This window comes from Lacerta agilis, chromosome 14 (assembly GCF_009819535.1).
Source record: "Lacerta agilis isolate rLacAgi1 chromosome 14, rLacAgi1.pri, whole genome shotgun sequence".
In the NCBI taxonomy this organism is placed as follows: Eukaryota; Metazoa; Chordata; class Lepidosauria; order Squamata; family Lacertidae; genus Lacerta; species Lacerta agilis.
The window spans coordinates 4,460,486-4,483,353 of record NC_046325.1 but is presented as its reverse complement, the minus strand read 5'-3'; the positions used below and the strand labels follow the sequence as shown (position 1 = coordinate 4,483,353).

Here is a 22,868-nt window from a genome sequence, read left to right as displayed (position 1 = left end):
GGCTTAGGCCTGCTTCGCACAAGGTATTTCATGCTTGGGAGCAGATTCCCAAGTATATCATGTCACTCCAGAGTAAAAATTATGGCTGGCTGCTCCAAGCTATGCAAAAACATCATGCTTAACCTTCAAGTTACAAGAGATTCCAACAAAACATCAAGAATAACTTTCTGACAATTAAGAGCTGCTTGACAGTGGAATGTACTCCCTCAGGAGGTTGTGGACTCTCCTTCTTTTGAGGTTTTTAAGCAGAGGTTGGCTAGCCATCTGCCATGGATGCTTTAGTTGGGATTCCTTCATTGCAGGGGGTTGAACCAGATGACCTTTGGGGGTCCCTTCCAACTCTATGATTCACCATGAATGTCCTTTCTGGTGTGTGGGTAAACAAGGCATCCATTACTGAGGACCTGGCTCCTTCAGCTGCCCAGGAAAGGCCAACTTTTGCGGTCTAGTCTGGATTAGCAGACTACATCCATGTTCTGTCTCGTGACCAAACAAGAGACAGAGACAGCTGAAGAGGAGTTGCTGTTTCAGGATTTTTTGTTCCTCCTACTGGACATTGCCTACAGTGTTGCTCTGGCCTACTGGCACACCTGCAACTCCTATCCTCCCTCAACTGACAAAGGCTGAAGTTTTGGATGCCGATTCTGGCACTGACTTCTCAACCATGACAAGACCGTGGCAAATGACCCTCACGCCCAGCTTGTAGGTTCCCCATCAGCAGCTGGCTGACCACTATGGGAGACAGGATCCTCGAATAGATGTACCTTTGGTCTGATCTAGTGGGGTTCTTCTTGTGGCATGTAGATGGACCCTTACAACCCACTCTAGTCCCATTCCAGAGAGAGCCTCCACCTGAAGGAGATCTTTGGCAGGCTCCTTTCTATAGACAATTGAGCTCATGGTACTGTAATGATATATAAAGGCCAAGCCCCACCTTCTGCCCTCACACACCAGGCCCACAACCTTCATACTTGCCATTAAATCTATCAATTGCCTCTTGCCTCAGGGCCCCCGTAATGCCCCCGTCAATCCGTTCGTACTTGTACCCTTCATAGTCAAGGAAATCCTCAAGTAGGTCCAGCATTTTTGTCATCTGGAAAAGATACCCATAAATGAAATGAAATGAGAGAGCTAGTACTTCTGGAAATTCTCAGTTGGGGAAACGGGGTGTGTGTGTGTGTGTGTGTGCAGAAACCACTAACACTGTGGAAAGCAAAATTGTTTGGGCTTACAAACAGTCTCCACAATAAACGAGATCCAGAAAAAAGAAGAAATAATACTAAAAATTCTCCTCCATAGCCCAAGAAGCAACTGTAAACTTCTTTTTGTTTCTATTCCTTTCTTTAGCTTAACAGAATTGGAATTGAGTTGTTCATATCTACTGTATACAGAGACTGCAATTTCCTAATGCTGTATATTACTGTACAAAGTTACTGGAAACAATTTTGAGAGAGTACTGTACAGCTAAAATAATATTTTTAAACCCTGCCTTAAAGAGCAATACAGTGGTACCTCGGGTTACAAACACTTCAGGTTACAGACCCCGCTAACCCGGAAGCAGTACCTTGGATGAGAACAGAAATTGCGCGGCGGCAGCGGGAGGCCCCATTAGCTAAAGTGGTACCTCAGGTTAAGAATGGTTTCAGGTTAAGAATGGACCTCCAGAACAAATTAAGTTCGTAACCAGAGGTACCACTGTACGTATCCTAAAAGAGATAATAGTTCATTGGAGGGGTTTCTTTTCCTTTCCAATTTCCACTGTAAAAAAAACAAGAGGGGGAAGGGAGGAAGACCTTGGAAAAATGAGGAAAACCCATTTTTACCTCTGGGCATTCATATTCCTAAATAAGATTGATAGTACCTTCGCATTGATCAATAGAATTCTTGTTGTATACTAATTTGTGCTTACTGAACAGATGATGTCACAGAAAACAGCATCCCAGCACCTCCATAACATTTAGAAAATTTTATGTCATGAAATTACATTATTTGCATGCTGTAACCATAGGAGAAGAAACACACAAATTCACATCTTTTTCTTCTCCATCCCGTGCTCCTCAACACTCCACACAGCCAGCTTCCAGGTGCTCAAGGCCCCATATATCCCCCAACCACTCTCACCTGGGAGAAGATTAGCACCCGGTGGCCCTGCTCTTTTAGCTTCCGCAACATCTTCTGTAACAGCATCAGTTTCCCAGAGGCCTTGATGAGAGCACCCCCTTCATAGGCACCGCTTGGCAACTTGGGGGATTCCTGCCAAGACAAAGAATAGCCGCCGCCATTCATGCAGGTGGTTTCATCTGGCTGGGTCTATTCTTTACTGTCAGGGGATTAGGCAAAGGCCAGAGGCTAACTGAGGAGGTGGGCCAGTTTCCCTGCCAAAGGCAACCTATCCCTGCTCCACAACATGAGCCCACTCCTTCCAGCTGGAGAGGCTTGCCCTGGCCCTGCACAGGCCCCTGCCAGCCGTCTGGGCAACGCAAGACATACCATCGCAGCAACAGGGAAGAGGTAGGGGTGGTTGCAGCATTTCTTCAGGTCCATCATTATGTTGAGCAAGGACACCTGGTTACCGCCACCACGGGAGTTCAAAGCTTCAAAGTTGCGGGTCAAGATATATTTATAGTATTTCCTGATTGGGTGGGGGGAGAGAGAAGAATGGGAACAGCAGGAGGAGAAAAGGAGTAGCATGAGAGAGACTCTATGACCCCTCCACGTACAGAAGTATCTGCCGGATTTTTACCAAAAAGGGAGGGAGAAAAATACAGTACATTTAACATTCAATGAGTTGTCTTTTCCCATTCGCCCTCCCAACAATCTGGAGGAAAGGAGCCCAGGGTCTTGGGTTCTGGCATGCTTTGGTCTACTGCTCCCTCCCCAGGATGTAACTATTCTTGCAGAGAAGCTAAGGACCTTGACTCTCCTCCATCCTGACCAGGCCTGCTCCCCTCCCCCAAATTCTGTTTCACTGGGTCTCCCCTCCCTGATCCAAGAGCCATCGCTGCCACTTGTAAATCCATACCACAGTGCCCCTGCCCCAATAGAGTTCAGGCCATATATCTGCCACCACCCTGGCACTCTGCATGGAAAGGACAGTCTCCCATACCGCCTCTCCTCCCCCAATCCTGCCCATACTTTTGCATGGGGCTGAGCTCCACCCGGACAATGAGCTCTGTCTTGGCCGGCATGTTCTTGAAGACGTCAGCCTTGAGGCGGCGCAACATATGGGGTCCCAGGAGGTCATGGAGTTTTTTTATTTGGTCCTCCTTGGAGATGTCAGCAAACTCCTCTAGGAAGCCTTCCAGGTTGCTGTGGGAAAGAGACAGAAGCTGTTACATGTACACCTCTGGGAATATTTCAGGCCAACAAAATGCTGCACACAAGCAAGGGAAAGGAAGGGATTTTGGGTTGGGGGAAGTATCTGAAGGAGGATCTGTCACAAAAATGCCTCAAGCCTAGTGCTCAAATTGGGGCAGGGGAAGGGAGGGCACCCTTAATGAAATGAAAGCCCCATCCTTCAACTCCCCCCAATTCTAATCAAGTCATGCCCCCACCCCCAGTTTCCTTAAAACAATGGCTTGCGGGGTGGGGGTAGGATCATAAAAAGTAAATTGGTTTTAAATTGCATTTTCTTTATTCACTTAAATTTTGTGACCCACCCTAAAATATTTTGTGATTACAGACAGAATATAGAAGTGTAGAAAACATAGGGAGATGCCATATACAGTACTGTCTACACTGGCTGGCAGCAGTGGCTCTCCAGGGTTTCAGACAGGGACGGCTTGTCCACATTTCCTGTGCCTAGAAAGCATGGGTCCAAGCAGTTTCCTGCTTGTCGCGTGCTTTCTAGGCATGGATCCAAGTGGTTTTGCCTTTACCTGACCATATTCCCTGGAGAAACCCATTCTTTAGTACTAAATCAGGACAAACCACAATACACCAAAAAAGCCCTGATTGCTGAGCGGGTTTTCTAGAGAGAAAGTGGCAGGGCAAACGGAATTGAGGAACCAGGGAGATTTGCCTGACGCCTTCATTATACACCTTTAGGCACCAGGTGAAAATATTCCTCTTCAGCCAGGCCTTTGGTTGATTAACATCCTATACTCCTTTTAAATTCGTTTGAGGGAGGGGGGGTTATTGGTTGGGGTTTTTTGCCATCTATTTTGTGCTTTTATATTGCATTTTTATCTTGTGAACCACTCTGAGATCCACGAATGAAGGGTGGTATACAGCTGCTCTTTAAGGCATGATAATCATTAGCTGGGTGATAATTGAGTTAGACTAAGTTTTATTCATTTTGGGTGGCAAGTGGAAACCTGTCAAGCATGCTGACTTGTAGTATTAGGGTTTGGTTTTTTAAGTTTTAAACTGTGCACTAATTTTTAAGGTTTTAATTTTGATTGTAAGGCTCTTGTCCAGAAAAGCAACTAAACATATTTTAAATTAAATGAATAAATAAAAGTGGATAATTTATGTGGTGTTAATGTGGTTTCAAATTTGAAGTCTGCGAAGGCAGGATCTTTAGTTGGTAGGGGGAAAGAAATAACAAAACCACAGACATGCAGGAGGGTTTGAACGAGGGAGCACTTAATGCTTTGTAGTTCCTTTGCAAGTCTCGGTGTAAAAGACACCACCAAACCAAATAAAAATCTTTCCAGCCCTAAAGTCAATGAAAGAGGAAAGAAAGAAGCCGTCTCTTTTAGTTTCACTAAGCCTTGGAGAGGCAAGAGCAGCTGAAGTTCCTCAGAGCACTCTCCACCCGCCCTGGAAAGAGCTTGAAGCCTCTACAAGACCAGCTTCCAGTGCTGATGGGAGAAGCCCCCCCCCCTCACTAGACATCTGTTTCAGACAAACGGAAATCCCTTGAGGCCACCAGAAGTCACATTTAAGTTTCACTTGGGAGTGACCAAGATGCCAGATTGCCAGCAGTCTGCATGTCTGGTCAGCAGAGGGAGCCATCCCTCCAGATATACATTTCCAGATGCCCAAATACTCCTCTTTTATAGGTTTTCCGAACTGCTTTCTATATAACATGCAGACTAGAGCTGTGCTGTGAGGCAGATGACCCACCACATTTTGGGAACAGCTGTTAGGCACCAGGTCTTATAATGCTGGGGAGATCAGCTGATCGTGGAGGTCTTTGGCATGAAGGACAACTAAGAAATGCTTATCTAAAGATCTGCTATTTGCTTGTCCTTTCACATTCAGACAAGTCTTTTTATGTCAATTGGCTCACCAGGCCCTCCTCATGCTTATGAAGGCTGAACTTATCCAAAGGCCTTTTGTGATTAGAGTGGAGGGACTCGGCCCCTCTGTGGAAGGACTCAGCCCCTCGGCCCCTCAAGTCCCAGTTGGGTGGAAGATTAGGTAGAAACTCCACCCTATGTTCAGGCTAGCTATGCACTGGATGAAAAGATTACTGGTGGATGCAAACCTGGAAAGGAGAAGGGAAACTGTGGACAGGGACCCCAGTTTGAAGGTAGATGACAAACAGGCCAATGTGTCAATGACAGAGTGGAGAGGAGTTAAGATTAAGCCCCTCCAGCTCTCTGATTAACAGGCCTCCAAAGCAAAGGGGAAGGAAGCACAAAATTAGCCATACTTGAATCTCTCAGGAGTGAGGAAATTCAGCAGGTGGAACAGCTCCTCCAAGTTGTTTTGCAAGGGAGTCCCAGTGAGCAGCAGCTTGTGGTCGATCTTATAACCGTTTAACACCCTGAAGAACTGAAAGCAAGAGCAGTACAGGCATCAGAGCACCCTTCTTCCCTCCGTCCACCTTCCTACACCCTCACCCATCACAGAGGAATCCCAAATCCTGGCATTTATCCAGGACAAGCCAGCTCAGGCTTCACCACCACATGGCTCTCCTCACCTTGGACTGGTTGTTTTTGAGTCGGTGAGCTTCATCCACAACAAGACAGGCCCACCGGATGGAAGCCAAGGCAGCCTGGTCAATGGTGACCAGCTCATAGGAGGTAAGGAGGACGTGAAACTTCACCTGAGCTTCTCTCTGAAAACAAAGAGGAGAAATACAGAAGGTGGGAAGAATATATGTATAGCCACCATCTGCTCCATGGCACCACTGAATGCGGTTCTCCTTGATGGGGGAAGAGTTCGGAGCTCTTGTGCATTTGAAAGGCAAGCTGGCAAGGCAGCATTGTGGGACTTGGAAGCGAAGGGGTTAACAAGCTGCCTTCCACCTCAAAGTTTGGTGGGAAGCAGAATTATATTGACCACAATCAATATAAGGCCCATGGGAAGCTGCAGAGTCAGCGCTGCTGTTGCTGTAAGGTGGGGGGGAAACCCCACTGCACTTGCCTTCATTTTGAAGGCTTTCTTTCCACCCTTCATGGCGTTGTCCTCAAAAGAAAACTCGTTCTCTCGGATGATGGAGCGGCTGTCCTTATCCCCTGTGTAGGTCACCACATAGAAATTGGGCGCCCACATTTGAAATTCTCGTTCCCAGTTGATGATGGTGGACAGTGGAGCACTAACCAGGAAAGGCCCTTTGGTGTGACCCTGGTGGAGTGGGGGGGGGGGAGAGGAGAGAGAAAAGAAGAAGAGCATGAAATCACATGTGAACTGGAAGGAACTTTCCCGTCTGCAGCTCGGGAGGAGTCAAAAGAGGCCATCGGCAGCTCCCAGCCCTGACTCAGCCTGATACAGCAATTCTCAGGCTCTTTGCTTTTGGCTCCCAGGGGCTCAGCTAGGCAAAGAGAAATCCATTCATAAAACGCTGGCTGCCAGAATGAGCAAGGTTCTCCTGTGGCTCTGCTGGGATCACTGACACGCAGCCAGTCACAGCAGCTGTTCATACAGAAGTAACAGCTGTTCACAGAAGGACCCTTTGCCTGGGGCTGATGCACTCCTCCTACCAGACGTTCATTCAGCACCAACACTGTGCTAGGCGGTATACAGAACACGGAGACCTCATATGGCCAGTGCCCAAAAGACTTACAATCTACATCACACAAGGCAAGGCTGGTGATGGCTCCACACGTTATGAATGCAGTAGGAAGCATCAGCACAACACGGATGCTTCCAACATGGAACAGGTAATCAAGCAGATGTCGCACGCAAATTTGCATGTATCTGGGAAATCTGGCCCCATCAGGTTTCCCAGATGCATTCACGCTCGTGTTCAGAGAAGCATATGCACATTGTGTGCTTCCCACGTCATCACAAACAAGGAAGCTGCCCTACAACAGAGATTAAATGTGCACCTTTTCTTCTGAGGAGAGTTGCCTGCTACCAGATATTTCTGTTATGGGGTAAAGAATCTGGTGCAACATGGCAAGATCCACCCCCGTCATGGTGTGGGATCAGCAGCTGAAGCAGACGGCAACTCAGCTGCTAGCTTCAGAAAGGGCTTTCCCTTGCCTCACCACCTTTCAGAAAAGCCTGTGGCTCTAGCACTTCAGCAAGATGTCTTGGCAAAGCAGGCACTCACTGGGAGGCTGCCATGAGGAGGTCAAGACAGGAGGTGGTTGAGGCAGAGGAGGACAGCAGGGAGGGAGAGCTTGAGGTCTAGCTCATGCTGACGGGTAGGATCCTGCAGAAATAGTTGAGCTCCAGAACACTCACCCATGAGGAAACTCTGAAGGGGAGAAGCATGGGAGAGCAGGAAGACCAAACTCCAAACAACAAACAAGGCCCGTCTCCCTTCAGAAACCCTGAAGGAAACCCCAAATAAAATGAGAGCTAAGGTGGAGGTTTTGAGGGAAGTAACAAGTGGCAGGAAATTTGCTTTATGCCATCCAAAGCAGATTGGAGAACTGTCGGTGGCTTCAATCTGGTTGGAGAACAGTGGAAGTGAATTGATGGGCCTGAGGTAGGAAGCAAAGAGAATCTCTTCCATTCCATCTCAGCAGGGGAGAGGGGCTAGGCAAACGGTGAATGGGGGCTCAGGAGGAGTATGGGGGCACTTTTAGTTGCTTTGAAAGGTGGAACTGGATAAACAAAGACAACATTGGCAAAAGCAACTTTATTGGCTTTCTTTCTTGGAAAGACACAAGGGGTCTGGAGTAGGTGGGAGAGTTTCACTGGAAGGTTTATAACCCTTCCCCCCCCCTCTGTCCCATGTATACCCCTGTTCTCCTTCCTCTACTTTTAGGATTGTGAGCTTTTAGGACAGCAAACCAGCACTTTCTTTGTAACACTTGGGAAGGCGCATGATCAGAAAAGGAAGAAACCAGTTCAGAAGTCTTGAGTCACAGTATAAGGAAAGGGCCATGCAATGACATGTAAATGTTAAGTTTCCACAGGAGGCGGGGGCAGTGGGGGGCGGGGAGAGACTCACATACTTTGGACAATAGAAAAGAGAGTGAACATGCCCAGGCCACCACTCCTGGCTTACCTCCCTGTACAGTGAGTACAAGAAGACAATGGTCTGGATTGTCTTGCCGAGGCCCATCTCATCCGCCAGGATGGTGTCTGTGCTCTGGGCCCAGGAGAACCGCAGCCAGTTCAGGCCTTCCAGCTGATACATGTGCAGTGTGCCCCCTGTGGACGTGATGAAGCGTGGCTGGCTGTCATACTTCACTGTGGGCTGCAAGGATGTCCGGAGAGAGAGAAGCAGAGAGGTGAGAGCCATGCACGCACACGGATAGAGGCTCGCTCCCTTCTGGACACCACCCCCTGCAGTGATCCCCATTTAAAATGTCTTGGGCCCATCAGCTGCACAGAGCTTTCCTCTTTGTCAGGCTGCACTCCCTTCCCAGCCTAGTGCTGCAGCGTCAAGGGTGCTCAGCACCGCAGAGGAGTGGCCGCACTGCTAGCCACCACCCCAGAGCTTACATCGTTGGTGGGGGAGTTGGGCGGGTCCTCTGACATCAGCTCCTTCTTCTTCTTCTTGTACTTCCTGGGCTGGGCAGGGTCTTCACCCATTATCAGCTCTCTAGAGAGTGGGGGGGTGGGGGGGTGGAGAGAGAGGAAGGCCCCATTGTGTCTCATTCAGGAATCTCAGGCATGGCTCAGGGTGCATTGGGCCAGGCAGCTCACTCCTGCCCTGCTCAGTGCCTCCTTCCCCACCGCCACCCTCATGGTTTCCTCACCTGTGAAACCAATAGGCCTGCTTGTGGTACTCATAGTCTGGAATCGACATCTCATCCTCCTCCCACGTGGACTGGTCGTAGGAAAGGTCACGCCATTTCACCAGGTAGTGGTAGTTGCCCTTTTTGTCAATGCTGCATGCAGTAAATTCACGGCGCAAAGAGAAAAGAGAGAAAGAAGCAGAAAGAAAACAAAACACACAAACTGGGTTTGCTTACTCTGTTTCACCGAAAGGCATCTGATGGGATTAAGTTACAGGTAGGTAGCCGTGTTGGTCTGCCATAGTCAAAACAAAATAAAATAAAAAATTCCTTCCAGTAGCACCTTAGAGACCAACTAAGTTTGTTCTTGGTATGAGCTTTCGTGTGCATGCACACTGGCTAAGCCAGTGAGTATCATGAAGATAGGGAAATCTTTTAAAAGAATTCTCTTGCAGAAACCACAAAGGTCATGTTCAAATCCATTTTATTTTTCAGAACCTTGAAGATTAAATATTATTTAAAGAAAGGTGGGGTTCCCAGGAGTGGCCAGGCTGCCAACACCTATACCTCAATTACTCCCTACTAATGCCCACCGCAAAGCAGCTAACACATGCCTAGGTCTCATCAGGACTAACAGTGCCCTGGCCGTGGGCTATGGTACAAGCGGCTAAACCTTCCCGGGTCCAGGGGCCACATTCAAAACTGACCGATGTCCGAGGGCTGCATGCATGTATGCACACCACACACACACACACACACACACACTTGCCAGATATGTAGCACGCACAAACCAAACACATGCAGATCACATATGGTGGCACACACTGCATTAGGATGTATGCATTACACTCATCCCCATTGCAGTGCTGGGCTGAGAGGAGAGGAGAGAGGTTCATTGTGATGGGGAAGAAAGCCCCACCGGTTGACCTTACAAAGGATTTCTCCTTCCTGTGCTGTGCTGTTGGCAGGAGGTCTTAATGCTCAGGAAACAGGATGGAGTATGCCTTCCTGTTTCCTGATCAGGAAGACCTTCTAGCAAAAGAGTTGCCTTTGCAGAGGAGGGGAGCTCAGTTTTGCCAATGCCTGTCGACCACCTGCAGTGGTTAGTGGGCCAGATCTGGCCCGAGGGCTGTAGGTTCACCACCCTTGAGCCATGGCATCATTGTGATAGGGGATGAAATATGCACACACAAGCGTGCACACGCACACACACAAGCTGACCTATGGTTTAGAACACGATGGATGGTCATCCAGTCAGGCTTGATGCCATAGCGGTAGTATTTCTCCTCCATCTCGGCATAGAAAGGATCCTTGTTCTTCCTCTTCTCACTCTTCCCATCGTCATCACCAGAACCATAGTCAAGCAGCGGGGGCTCATCCATGTCGTTCTTTCGTTGGTAATTCCTATACATCACCAGGTGGAAAATCTCAAGCTGGGATTTGTGGGGGGAGGGGGCAGAGAAAGGGAAGAAAAAAGGTGAGAAATTGAGTAAAAGGGAATGAGAAATATAAAGATTTGAATCAAAAGCTGGTACAGAAAGCCCACTGTGACCACACCCCATCTAGCCTCTACCATGATGGGTCAAGAACAATAGCACACATGGTTCTGATGAGGCCAGTGACATGATTGAAGGAGGCTCACACACAGGATACCCTGATGGTGGTGACCCTATGCTCAGTCATTAGAAGTAGGTGGGACACAGAGACTGGACTTCTGGCTATCATTGGCACTGACAGACATGTGTTGCTGCTGCTGCTGTTGCTCTCCCATTCTAATAATACCACCTTTCAAACCGGAGTGGTTTTTGCAGTCAGGCTGGCAGTGATTCTCCAAGGTATTTCCCAGCTCTACTACACAAGCTGTCTAATAGGCAATGTGAGGGGTCACATCAAAGTTTCTGGGCCATGATGCCTCTCCTCCTCCTTGCCTCATCATCATTGTCAATGCACCTTTCCTGGCTGCCCATGCCCAGAGAGCAACATCAGAACAACACTGCTGGAGCTGGAGTGCTGGGAGCCTCCCCAAACAAGAGGTGCCAGGGAGAGGTGGCAGGCCTTGGGGGCAGAAGAGAGGGAATGAAGAGGTTCACCCCAGCCCATGGTTGCGCTAACACTGATTTAAGTTTATGTTGAAGGACAAAGGCAGGACAAAGACCAGAATCAAGCTGCCCAAACACTGAATGGTGCTATGTGGGGGGTTCAAATGCCCAGACACTCCAAGCTCTCCCTCTGTGCTGTTGACAGCACTGTCATCCCATCATTCATTTCCAGTTTTGGGATCCCGCACTCTCTGACAAGGCATGGAGTTTCATTCAAAGGCAGAGCTGCCTCAGTCCCAAGTTTAGTCAAAATTGTACCTGCAATTCCTTTATCCAGGAGCAGTGCCAATAGGACAGCCCGACCCACTTGACGAAGAATTCGCGCTCGGAACGCCCCTGCAGAGACTTGGGTGGTGGGTCGTCTGGGTTGGCATCGGGTGGCAGGGCGACAGCGACTGGTGTCGGAGGCTCCCCCCATCGCCAGTGCAGGATTTTTTGCACCCGTCCCTTTAGCATGGGACACTGGGGGTGGGAAAGAGAAGGTGTCAAAGACACAGGGAGTCTGGCCACCCACCAAAGCCTCTTGCCCAGAAGGCAATCCTTTATGTAACCGGTGAGCCTTACTGCCAAGTAAATGCATTGGCTGGACTCTCTCTCTTACCCAATTCTCACAGCTCAGCCACTCCTCCCCCACCCCGAAATCCAGCAGATGCCCTCTCTCCCAGTGCCCTCACCGTGCAACGGGGACACAGCCATTCCCCATTAGGGATCTCAGGAAGCGGCGGGTTGAGGCAGTGGATATGGTAGGATGAGATGCAAGCATCACAACACAAGAGCTCGCCCCCGTCCTTACAGACGCGGCAGTATTCCATGTGATCGTCCTCCTCCTCCTTCTCAGCATCGTCCAGCTCCCCTTCGTACTCTTCTTCCTCCTCTTTTGGCTCCCACTGCACCCCTTCTTTTTCCTGCAGGCGAGGGACACGACACACCCAGAGAGAGAGAGCTGGATTATGATATAGGCGTCATGCAAGTAGGAGCACTTGGAGCTGCAAACAGCAGAAGCCAGAGCCTATCCAGCAACTATTCTGATGAATTTCAGACTCATGGGTGTCTGTTTCTACACAGCCTGAATTCTCGGCAAAGGAAAATGAAGTATGTAGAAGTGTCACAGCTTTAAAAGGCCCAGAGTAGCTCTCAAAAATTAATTTAGGTACTAGCTTCAGCAGCACATGTGCTAAATATTTTTTAAAATAAAATTTTTCAAAGAGATCCAGATCCTTGCAGCCAATAATAGCAGGATCTGGGTTCCTAGTATATCATCAGAAGAGCAAGAATCTCCACTTCAATTGCATTAGTCTTTGTGGTACAAGAATATGCCAGGGTTTTGAAACTACAAGGCATCTGAATGGACCAATCAGAGTCCTTCCACTGAACCCCAGCCCCTGCCTCCTTGTCCCTATGCACACAGCACCCCCCAAAGTCCCTCTTTTCCCACCATCCCTAACCCAAGCACTAATTTAAAACAAAGGGAGGGAAAGGACTGTTTGCACTCAGAAGGTGAACTAGTAAGTGCAAGTTCATTGTTTTTTGCACAATCTATTCCAGCTACAGAATCTGAATTTTCAGAGCTTGATATTTTGGTTTTTTAAATATATTTTTTAGCACAGCATCCTGGACTCCTAAGTGGGAACGGCACCAGAGCAAGGGCTACAACAGGCAAGCTCTTTCCCTGAAAATGGGGGAGACACGGGGTGGGAGGTGCTAGTGTGCAGAGAACAAGGAAGAAAGGTGAGCAGCTTACACAGTGGGGGCAGCTCCATTTGCCCTCGGGGGCCTTGTCTAGCTCCGGATCCAGGCACACCAGGTGATAAGCTCTGGGACATGAATCGCAGAGGATGATCTCCCCGCCCTGCTGACACACCTCACAGTAGTCTTGGTGGTCTGTCTCGTAGCCGTCTGCCTCTTCTTCACCAGCAACTGCAGGGCCAGGAAGTGGGGAGAAACCAGAATATGGCATGAAGGTACCTGAGCTACGTACAACCTATTCCCTTACCTGGGACAGGGCAGGTCTAGGATTGGGAGTCATCCATCTTCCTCCCTTAGAAACTGAGGGGTATTCAACAAATTGCATTTACCGCTCATCCCAAAAAGGGGATGGAACTGAACAGCAGCAACTGAAGGGAGAAGAGGCTGGATGATTAGCACAATGAAAGGTGGGTTGAATGGAAACTTCCTCTTCAGGGCTATGGGGGCCTGTGAATGACACAAACCAGTGGGAAGGAGGCATGGCTGAAACTTCCCAGAATTTCTTTGCCACACACAAACAGGAAACTTGAAAAACGGCCCTTCTGCCCTGGCAGCTGAGTGAGAAAGTGAGTATTTGCCCCTTCTGTCATTCTTTTTTATAGGGAAATCTAGTAGGATTGTCTTTTTCTAACCCAAAAGAACTCAGGCCAGTGGCCCATCTAGTTCAGCATCCTGTTGTCACAGTGGCCAGCCAGATGCCTGCAAGGAGGATATGAGTACAACAGCACTCTGCCCACCTGCAGTTTTCATCAACTGGTTTTCAGAAGCTTATTGCCTCTGACCATGGAAGCAGAACACAGCCATCAGGGTTAGGAGTGATTGATAGCTGCATCTATCCTGTAACCAGGAAATGAGTTTGTTTACCTAACTGCCATGCTCTAACCTACAGCCCACACTCACCTTTTTTCTTCTTCCGTCCAGGTCTGCCCCGCTTGAGTTTCTTCACCCGCCCTGAACTGTCAGAACGCACCGAGGAGCTGTGAACACTGGAGTTGTCAAGGTCAGATTCTTCCTCTGGCTCTCCCGCCTCGTCACTCTGAAACAAATGCTGTACATAACCGGAGCAGCCCTCCATTAGGAAAGGCCCATACAGAAGCAGAAGTAAGGGGGAATGGGGAGAGAGGAAATGGTTGCTGGGAGGTGGGGGAGACAGGCTTGGCACCTGAGGTTAGTATCTGCCCCAAGGAGCAGGCAAGAAGAAAAAGGAGGTGGCTTGCCCTCCAGTCCTCGTCAGTTATGGCTGGGGGATGGGAGCAGGGAGAATACAGCATCACTTAATACAGTTATAAGGTAAAGGTGAGGGGGCAAAAAGAAAAAAGAAGTGATTTTATAAACAAACAAGCATACGTCCAGTCATACCATGCAAACTCAAAGTCTAACCTGGTTTCCTACCATAGCCCATAAGAAAAATCTTATGCCTGTGGGGGGGCAGGATGGCTTCAAAGGCAAGCTGAACATTGTGCAGGCTATGGCAGCACCTGGTGAAATCTCAAAAGCCAGAAGGGTAGCAAAGAAGGTCAGTCCAAGAGCCCTCCCCATGACTAGTACAAGCACCATAAAGCAAGCAAAAGAGCCAAAGGGATGCAAATGAGCTGCATTTGCATAACAAAAACAGGTCACAGAAATTAGATTTTTGGCAGGTAGCTGTGATGTCTTCTTTTAAAACTGCACAGTTCTTCAGTCCGAAAACACCAAACAAATAGAAACAATGCCCATCCGCCCATCACTTTTCACCCAATCTCTGCATTCACACACAGTGGACAAGGAGAGGGTCTTACTGAGCTGCTCTTTTTGCGCTTGCCCCCAATCATGCCCAGCTTGATCTTCAGAGGCGCCATCTTCTTCCCCTTCATCTTCCTCTTCATCTCTGGGATGCGAGGACTCTTGCTCCGCTTCTTGTGGCCTGGACCTTTTGTTGAAATAAACAAACAAATAAATAAGCAAGCTGTCATATGAATGTGTTCAGTGCTCTCTGTCTCCCCCCACCCCCTGCACACACATTTGAAGAGCAAATAGATAGGCGTTTGGGGTGAAGACGTTGGCTCCCGTGAAGCTACAAAGCAGCAAACAGATGGCGGAGCTTGGCAAGAGATTCCCCCTACCAGATGCTGAGAAGCCAAATGTCCTGGCTGCTGTCCCCTTCTACACCGCTCCTCTCGGAAAGAATGGGGTGTTGGTCGCTTACCATGAAGGTCTATCCTGGTCAAGTGTGAAGGTGGCAGCTTTATATGAATGGACTCCTACTTACTACCACCTAAAGCAGGCAGGATCAGGTGACACCAAAATGAAACATTTTGCTGGCTCAGGAGGCTCAGCCTCAGTTCCAATTTCTTAACAAGCCGATCGCATAGTGTGCGCAATAAGAAATTGGAGGGAAAAGGAATATTAGGAAAACAGAAATAACAAGTCTCCACATCTGGCACAAGTGGACAATTATAGCCAAAGCCCCCATGTGCCAGTTGGTACACAACCACCTGAAGAAGAGCAGGGCTGGATGCCTCTGGTCACACTGGGTCAGGACAGGCATTCACAATAAGGGAGCAAGGTTCCATTCTGTGTCCATTGGGAGGCAGGTGTCTAACAGGAGGGCTAGATATCTAAGACAGCAGCAATACATGTTGTAGCACACTCCTATCAAATGCTACCTGTGTCAAAGCATAGGTATGCACCCTACAATATGTGATGAGTAGTATCTGCTGAGGAGTAAGTCACACACCTTCATATCTTTAATATTGAAGCATTGGTAGTAAAGGCTGCAGTGATACCAGGCCACCCTGGTAGAGTTCAAATTGATTTTAAACAGTGTAGGCAAGCTTTGTGCCTCAAGAACTAGCAATATACATGCACTGATCCACCTAATCAGAGACGTCTTAGGCATGTTTTGGCCTAGGTTAGAGCGATAAAGGAAATACAGAGGCAATCTGAGTGCCTGAAGGGCACAGTGCTTCTGAAATGGATTTTTAGTGCCTTCCGCATGTCTAGCTTGTACCAAGCCTTCTTCAGAGGGGCTAAGGTCAAAGAAAGGCAGGATTAGCTCCTGAGAGTGATGGGACAAGGAATTAACTTTAGGGATAAAGGATGAGTCTGGTCTTGAAACCACTCTGCCCTTTTCTACAATACGCAATAGCCTGTCATTCAGAGGCGTACTGTGATAATGTGATCATGACATGGGAGAGGACCTTCAGAAGAGGAGCTTCAGACATAGAAGCTCAAACAGCTCCTTCATGTGTGCCTTGGGAACATGATCTGGTCAGGACAGTACTGAGGACAGGGCTGCCACCTGTCAACGCAGGTGCTCCATGATCAGCTGTGGTAGAGAATAAAAATGTTGAGTCACACTAATGTCCCTCCTGGTCTGTAGAAGAGCCACCCACTCCTCTTTGATGACATTAGAAAAAGGGGAGGGAAACAGCTTTGCTTGACAGCAGGTTTGTGTTTAAAACAAAAAACAAAAGAATACTGCTGCCCTAGATATCTGCTGCACAGGTTCTGAGGTTGGGTCCTGCAATCTCAGGGCACTTTGGGAGTAAGTGCTTAGCAATGAAGGCATATCATTCTCAGACAGACCATCCTCACTCCATTATCTTTAATCTTTGGGACCCATAGAAGTTTCTCTGTTAGTCTATTTTCCTGCAATCCTCTGAAGAATGCCCCCCCCCCCAAGCTGGAGGCACCTTTCCTTTCCCTTAGTATTTTCTGACAGCTTGCAGGGATCAGGAACCAAGGAAGTACCATCAGAAGCTGCTACAGTAGTGGATGCAGTGCCATCAGCCATGCAGCACAACCAGTGCAATCTTCACTGAGGAATTCTTGGATTGAGCAGCAGAGAAAAGCAGAAGCTGGAATCCTGTATGTGGTTTGCCATTCATGTGAGTGGAGCAGACCCCTGGGTATTGCTGCTGCTACATAACCCCCCTCAGCAGCAAGATGGCATCACTTGTTCCTCAAGGGGGGAAACGTTAGCATTCCAGCATTCCTTCTGCATAGGGAGGCCCACTCAAACCTCACTGTGCTGCTCCAATGCAGATCTTTATCTCTGGAGACAGTCAGGAGACCAGAGTGGCAACAACACCTGGTAATAGACAGCGGTTTCTGAGCTAGCAATACTGCTTTTTATGCTCTGCTAGAAGGAGATTCAGGGCACTACCAGTAATGCTGTCTGCTTCCACTGACAACCCTCCCTGGGAATCCACTGTGGGGTGCCCTGCAGCAGCCACCCAGGCAGTGGGGGAAATAGTGCTATCTGGCAGCACTTTTTAACCTTCTCACCAATCCTCTTTTATTTCTGTTGATGTCCTTGCAAGACTGATCTTTGCCTGCTGGTGCTGTGACCAGGCAGCAGAAAAACAAAGGGAAAAGAGGAAGCCATGTAAGATAAGTAGGCAACAGTTTTTGTAATTTTTGTGTGTGTGTAAAGCCAGAGAGAAGAGCATGCGAGTATGAAAGCTGAGAAATCTGAGAAAAAATAGTAGAATGTCAAGGTAAAAAAGCTGTGGTAAAAAACAATCACCATAGAAACAGAACAGCTGCTGTTAACCTGGGCAAGGTAGGAAAGGAGCTGAAGTGGAACACCCCTGAGTCAGCAAAGTCCTTCTGGTTGGGTGTCACATGATCCTGCCTCTGCTGGGTAGCAGTAGGAGTCTGTTTGCTTGTGGATGCCTTCCTCCCACTGGACAGAGAAGTGAGGCTGTCATTGGGTGTGGGGAACTAGAGGGCTTAAAGGTGGTACTTTGGGAGAAGAGTGGAGTCCTGGTGTACTGTTGTATGGATTGCTGGGAGCCAAGATCTCTGGGTCCAGGGTGAAGAACCAGCCCCACAGCTCTTGGCACAAGATCCGACATCTTGGCTCTTTATGTTATTGGTGTGACAAACTCAATGCCACTCAGTGGCAGACACGCACGTTGTATCCCACTAGCCCACCACCACCACTCTCCAAAGCTCCAGTGTGAAAACATTGGAAGGGTCTGGCTTCCACAGCAAAGGCAAGTTGGATAGATCAAGCCAACAGCTTTGTCTAATGCGCGCCGCACACACGGGTGCACACACATACTTCTGCAAGGCCTGAGATCTCCTGCTACTCACCTTTGCCTTCTTTGGTTTTGGCTTTGCGGATTGGAGGAGGCTGAGGAGGAGGCTGCAGCGGTAGTGGCGGTTGTGGCTCAGGTGAAGCAGTAACAGCCGACACTGCAGCCGACACCTGCTCAGCTACTGCGGCTGCAGCAGCAGCAGCTGCTGCAGCCACGGCTGCCGTCGACCCTTTGAAGGGGTTGTTGGCACTGAACTCCCGCCATTTAGCTCCCATGATAGTCATCATTTTAGACATCGGAATCTTGGGGTTCTTTTTGGCAATAAGAGGCCTAGGAAGAAGGGGGAACAAAACAGCAATGTAAGTTCAAGTGTGCAAACCCTACCCTACATCATCCCTTTCAGAGCCTAGCAAAGAAACACTAAAGAAGATTTGATGCCCTTGCACTCAGCACTCTTCCCCACACAAACTTGCTACTATTTTTGATGCCCCTGAGTTCTAGACTCATGAGAGGAGAAAAACGCCTCCCTAAACACCTTCTCCATACTATGGATGATTATGCACAATGGAGTTGTATTCAACCAATTTTTATTCAGCGTAGACTCTCCAAAATTATTGGCCATGACTAACTTGGGTCCATGAATGTCAGTGGGTCTAACAGAAATAAAAGTTATCTGAATAGAACCCAGTACCACTATCATGTGTGTCACCTACTTTACAAGCCTTGCTTCTAAAGTAAAAAGTCCCAAATGTTGCAACCTTTCCTCATACAGAAGTTGCTCCAGCCTGCTGACCATTTCATTTGTTTTTTTGTGTTTTTCCTGCTGATCATTTTGGTTGCCTTACCTTATCCCATTCAAAGCTAAAGCTAAAGCATAAAGCCTGGAAATCCTCACGCCAGTTAATGATTTTGTATGATTTTGAAATAGACATTTTTTAATTTAATAAATCCTGGAATTAGAGAGAGGACTGAGCAACTGTGCAGCACCTGGAGCACCTTATAGAATCTGGGTGGCTTCCAACAGAATGTTAAAATACAATAATTGATTAAACATTAAAAGCTTTCCTAAACAGGGCTGCCTTTAGGGGTCTCCTATAAGTCTGGTAGTTGGTTTTCTCTTTGACATCTGGTGAGAGGGTGTTCCACAGGGTGGGTGCCACTACCGAGAAGGCCCTCTGCCTGGTTCCCTGTAACTTGGCTTCTCGTAGAGAGGGAACCGCCAGAAGGCCCTCGGCACTGGACCTCAGTGTCCGGGAAGAATGATGGGGGTGGAGACGCTCCTTCAGGTATACTGAAACAGAAATGGAAGTATTTGTGGTTTTATTCTGGTGGGTTGGGGTTTTTTTTTACACCGAGGAGATGCTTAGATGTGTGTGTGGTTCTGAGCAACAATCAACAATGAAATTCCCAAAATCAGCACATGAATGGAATATTTCAGAAGTGGCCTGATGTATTTGGGATCTAAGGCAAACAATAAAAGCAGCTCCTTCCAGGTCTGAAAGTTATTAGCGTTCCACAAAACAAGTGAAGCTAACCTGGAGGCATCCTGTTGGACTACAGGATCAGTCCAACATGGAAGCAGCCTATTCCATAGAGCAAACCAAAGCATTATACATAAATCACCCCAGCTTGCCCCTCCCCTGGGGCTAACCTCATAGCCCAGCAAGTCAAGGATTACAGTTGCTTGCTCCTTTTGGCTCTTATCTGTCTCAAGGGAAGACAAGAACAGCCAAACCGGAACAGGCCAATGCTCTGTTTAATCCAACAGAGGCCAACACCACACTCACAGAAACAAAGCACCATGTTGCCGTACAGGGCTGGAGGCGATAGCTCTGACCTCCTCTCCTCCTTCATCCCTCTATCCCTGCAGCCAAGAACCCTGGAGCACAAGACATCCATCATCTGCAATAATCCTCGCTGCAGATGCTGCATCTTCTTGATCTCTCTGCCCCCAACCAGCCTCAGCACTTCATCTGCTGTCAACACAAAGCGCTCGTAACCAGCATGCCGACGTTTGAACCAACTGGGGCTCGAGTGTACAAGGACCTCTGGGATTTTGGCTGGCAGACATTCACAGCCCTTGTGCAATGGGCATAAATACAAGCTTTCATCCATCTGACAGGGAAAGCCATGCACAAGATTCTAAAGGGGTTAATTTCTAGCACAGCAAACCCTGACCCATGATCGTGCTCAGGCCCTGAATTCTGTCAGGATCCCTGCTGCTTCTATCCATAGGCCAGGCCCTGGAGCCTAAAACACCTGAAATCATGCTCCACAGCCTGACCCATCCATGACATTTCACATACATTCAAGTCTAAGAATGCAGCCAGAAAGGCTAGACTTCTGAAAAGTGGAAATGGAGTTCTCAAAATACTGAAACCTATACAAAATACCAATTTCTTCACTTGCATGGTAAGATTACAGAAGGGCATTATTATACACATACACACACACACACACACACACACACACACAGTGGGAGTAACAGAAGAAAGGCGTGAAAACTCAAGTCTTCCTAGAATTCCTGTTCCCTTAACCCATATGTGAGGAAGGGGACTGGTTGCTAGTTACTCAGAGACACGCTTCCCTTTATTATTGTATCATATATACCAGGGCACAGCTCCAGATCAATTTATGCCCTGGGCTTTGTGTTATGTCACTCAATAGAAAAAATTCAGGTTTCAACTTGAGAGTAATGCTGTATTTCTGGTGATGGGGTAGCCCAGCCATTTGCTACAAACACACATACTGTATCTGGGTTCCAGAGGAATAGCTATCATTCACTCCCAGAAATGTAAGGCCCAAGAACCTCTTGAGCCAAGAGGTCATCTTGTTTCATCTTGGCTAACAACAGAAAAATCTCCCTGGCTTGCATCTGCTGAGGTTCTTTTTACTTGCAAGCTTTTTTTGTTCCCCTCTTCCAAGGGAAGGATGATCCAAGGAGGATGATCCTCATCTCTGTAGCTGCAGAGACAAGTCTAAAAACCCCCGGAAGTCACTGACAATTGATCAATTCAAACAATGCTCCAAGTCTCCTTTCTTCCACCCCTGCCACCCAATCCTTGCACACCATTTCCCTCCTTCACTTCCAGGTTGTTCAAGCCAGAGCAACCACAACTTCAACCACCTATGCCTAGGGCTAACCTTTAAACCATGATCTGAAGTGAGGCTACACACCAGTTTGAGGTTCATCCCTACCCATCGTTTGTCTGATTCAGGTGTCATGGCAAACTATGGTTAGAGCAACCTAGAAATGGAGGAGGGACTCAAGAGGAGAAGAAAGAGGTGGAGAAGAGAGCATGCAAGCCCATTTCATATTCCTCACCCTCCAAACCACGATTTGGAGGATTTTCTGAACTGAATCAACCAATAAGAAGGTTGTTATGCAGAGCTGTGCTATGATCTCATTTTGACTTCTTAATTATTGATGGTCACCATGGCCCATAATGCACTGCAGACTATTAAGGGATGCTATTAAAGAAATATGAGCTCTTGCTTTGAAAAGGAGGAGGGAGAGGGGAGGAAAAAGTCTGAATTTATTTCATTTCAAAATGCTTTCCAGAAATAGGCGGGGCTCTAAGACAAAGACAGGCCCGCATAAAACAAAGCAGCAGCCTTGCATGTGGCGAGACTAACAAAGAATGCAGTGGGGGAAATGGGGAGGCAGAGACAAGTACAACAACAAGATAAAGAAAAGGCCAGCAAATGTCACTCTTTCGGACTGTGATACTATATGGGAGCAATTCTACATCCAGTGAGAGACAGAGGTGGAATATTAAAAACAGATCAAGGGGCGGGGGGAGGGGGGAGAGAGACAGAGAGAGAGACACAAAGAACACAATACAAAGATGGATGGATGCAACATGACAGACTCATATCACTGCGACGCTGGGAAAAACTACTGATTATATCTTATCCTTCCTCCTGCAGAGAAATTGGATTCTCCAGGGACAAAACCTGTTTAGAAGCAGCACCAATAATAGCCACCTGCGATAACACCCAAGTTTTCCAACTCTTCAGAATATCTGTGCTAAACTCATATTTCTCTTCCATTTCCGTGATCATGTCACTTTTTATTTTGATGGTTAAAGCTGCTTCCTTATCCCTCCATATCAGTCTCGAGCTTCAGTCCACGCTTTGAAAGCTGTTCACTTCTCTCCATCCCTTTCTTAAGAGTTGTAAACCGTGATCTTGCCCCAGCCACAAAGCAGCCAAAGCAAAGGGCCTTCATTCTGTTTGCTCACTCTTCAACATCACTAGCTATGAGATGCTATAGTTAGGGGAGAGGAGGATGGCGGCTCCACAATGCAGCAGGGTTAGCCGTGGGTTGGCAGGCACCATTTGTACTGCAGCACCATTCTTGCCCCAGCGATGCTATAGAGAACAGATTGCTGGATTCAGATGAATGGGAGACCCAGCTTCAAATCCCTGGGGCTCTGCTATGAGTCGCTGGATGGCCCCAGCATATCTTCCACTCTAGGCCTGAATAACTTCACAGGGCTGCTGCCAAGGATAGAAACGTGCCAGGAACAATAAAGCACTTTGCACACTGAAGTATAGCACACCACCAGATACTGCAGCATATGGCAGCTATGGAGACCTCTAGAAGTCCTGATTATACACTGCATTTCAGGAACACAGATGTCCCAAATGCACAGCAGATCTTTAAGCCCTCGGGGAGCCATGAGGAACATGTGAAAGGGCTCCAAAGGGCCTTTCCAGCAGGAGCTCCATCTTGTTGGTCTTGAGGGAGCTCTTGGCTGATCCCAGCAGCAGCAGGGGAAGAAGGCAAACTGCGTCAGGTATAGGCGAGTGCCAAACAATTTAAAGCTAATTAGAGCCAGGCTGAGAGCTTTACTCTCGGAAAGCCCCACTGGCAAGCCTGTCCCCTGAGCCCCTGGCACAAATCACCGACTTGATTAAACTGGCGAGGCCCAGGTGGCCTCAAGATCTCATGAATGTTG

The 22,868-nt window shown here is 48.0% G+C and overlaps 1 protein-coding gene across 6 annotated transcripts in view; it reads right to left on the bottom strand.

Annotated features, from left to right (window-relative positions):
- CHD3 (chromodomain helicase DNA binding protein 3) overlaps window positions 1-22,868 on the bottom strand; it is a 57,185-nt gene that overhangs the window by 16,719 nt on the left and 17,598 nt on the right. For 4 of the 6 annotated variants that reach the window (XM_033169335.1, XM_033169333.1, XM_033169337.1 and 1 more), the window contains exons 5-21: window positions 17,960-18,234; window positions 14,656-14,786; window positions 13,778-13,925; window positions 12,873-13,048; window positions 11,806-12,036; window positions 11,390-11,593; window positions 10,254-10,465; window positions 9,054-9,185; window positions 8,797-8,896; window positions 8,357-8,548; window positions 6,319-6,519; window positions 5,873-6,010; window positions 5,603-5,724; window positions 3,136-3,309; window positions 2,491-2,632; window positions 2,122-2,253; window positions 976-1,093 (exon numbers count right to left, since the gene is read on the bottom strand). In XM_033169335.1, coding sequence (XP_033025226.1) covers window positions 976-1,093; window positions 2,122-2,253; window positions 2,491-2,632; window positions 3,136-3,309; window positions 5,603-5,724; window positions 5,873-6,010; window positions 6,319-6,519; window positions 8,357-8,548; window positions 8,797-8,896; window positions 9,054-9,185; window positions 10,254-10,465; window positions 11,390-11,593; window positions 11,806-12,036; window positions 12,873-13,048; window positions 13,778-13,925; window positions 14,656-14,786; window positions 17,960-18,234 — 2,828 coding nt within the window. The remainder of the gene's footprint in view (window positions 1-975; window positions 1,094-2,121; window positions 2,254-2,490; window positions 2,633-3,135; window positions 3,310-5,602; window positions 5,725-5,872; window positions 6,011-6,318; window positions 6,520-8,356; window positions 8,549-8,796; window positions 8,897-9,053; window positions 9,186-10,253; window positions 10,466-11,389; window positions 11,594-11,805; window positions 12,037-12,872; window positions 13,049-13,777; window positions 13,926-14,655; window positions 14,787-17,959; window positions 18,235-22,868) is intronic. The other 2 variants (XM_033169336.1, XM_033169334.1) reach the window with 2 other exon arrangements.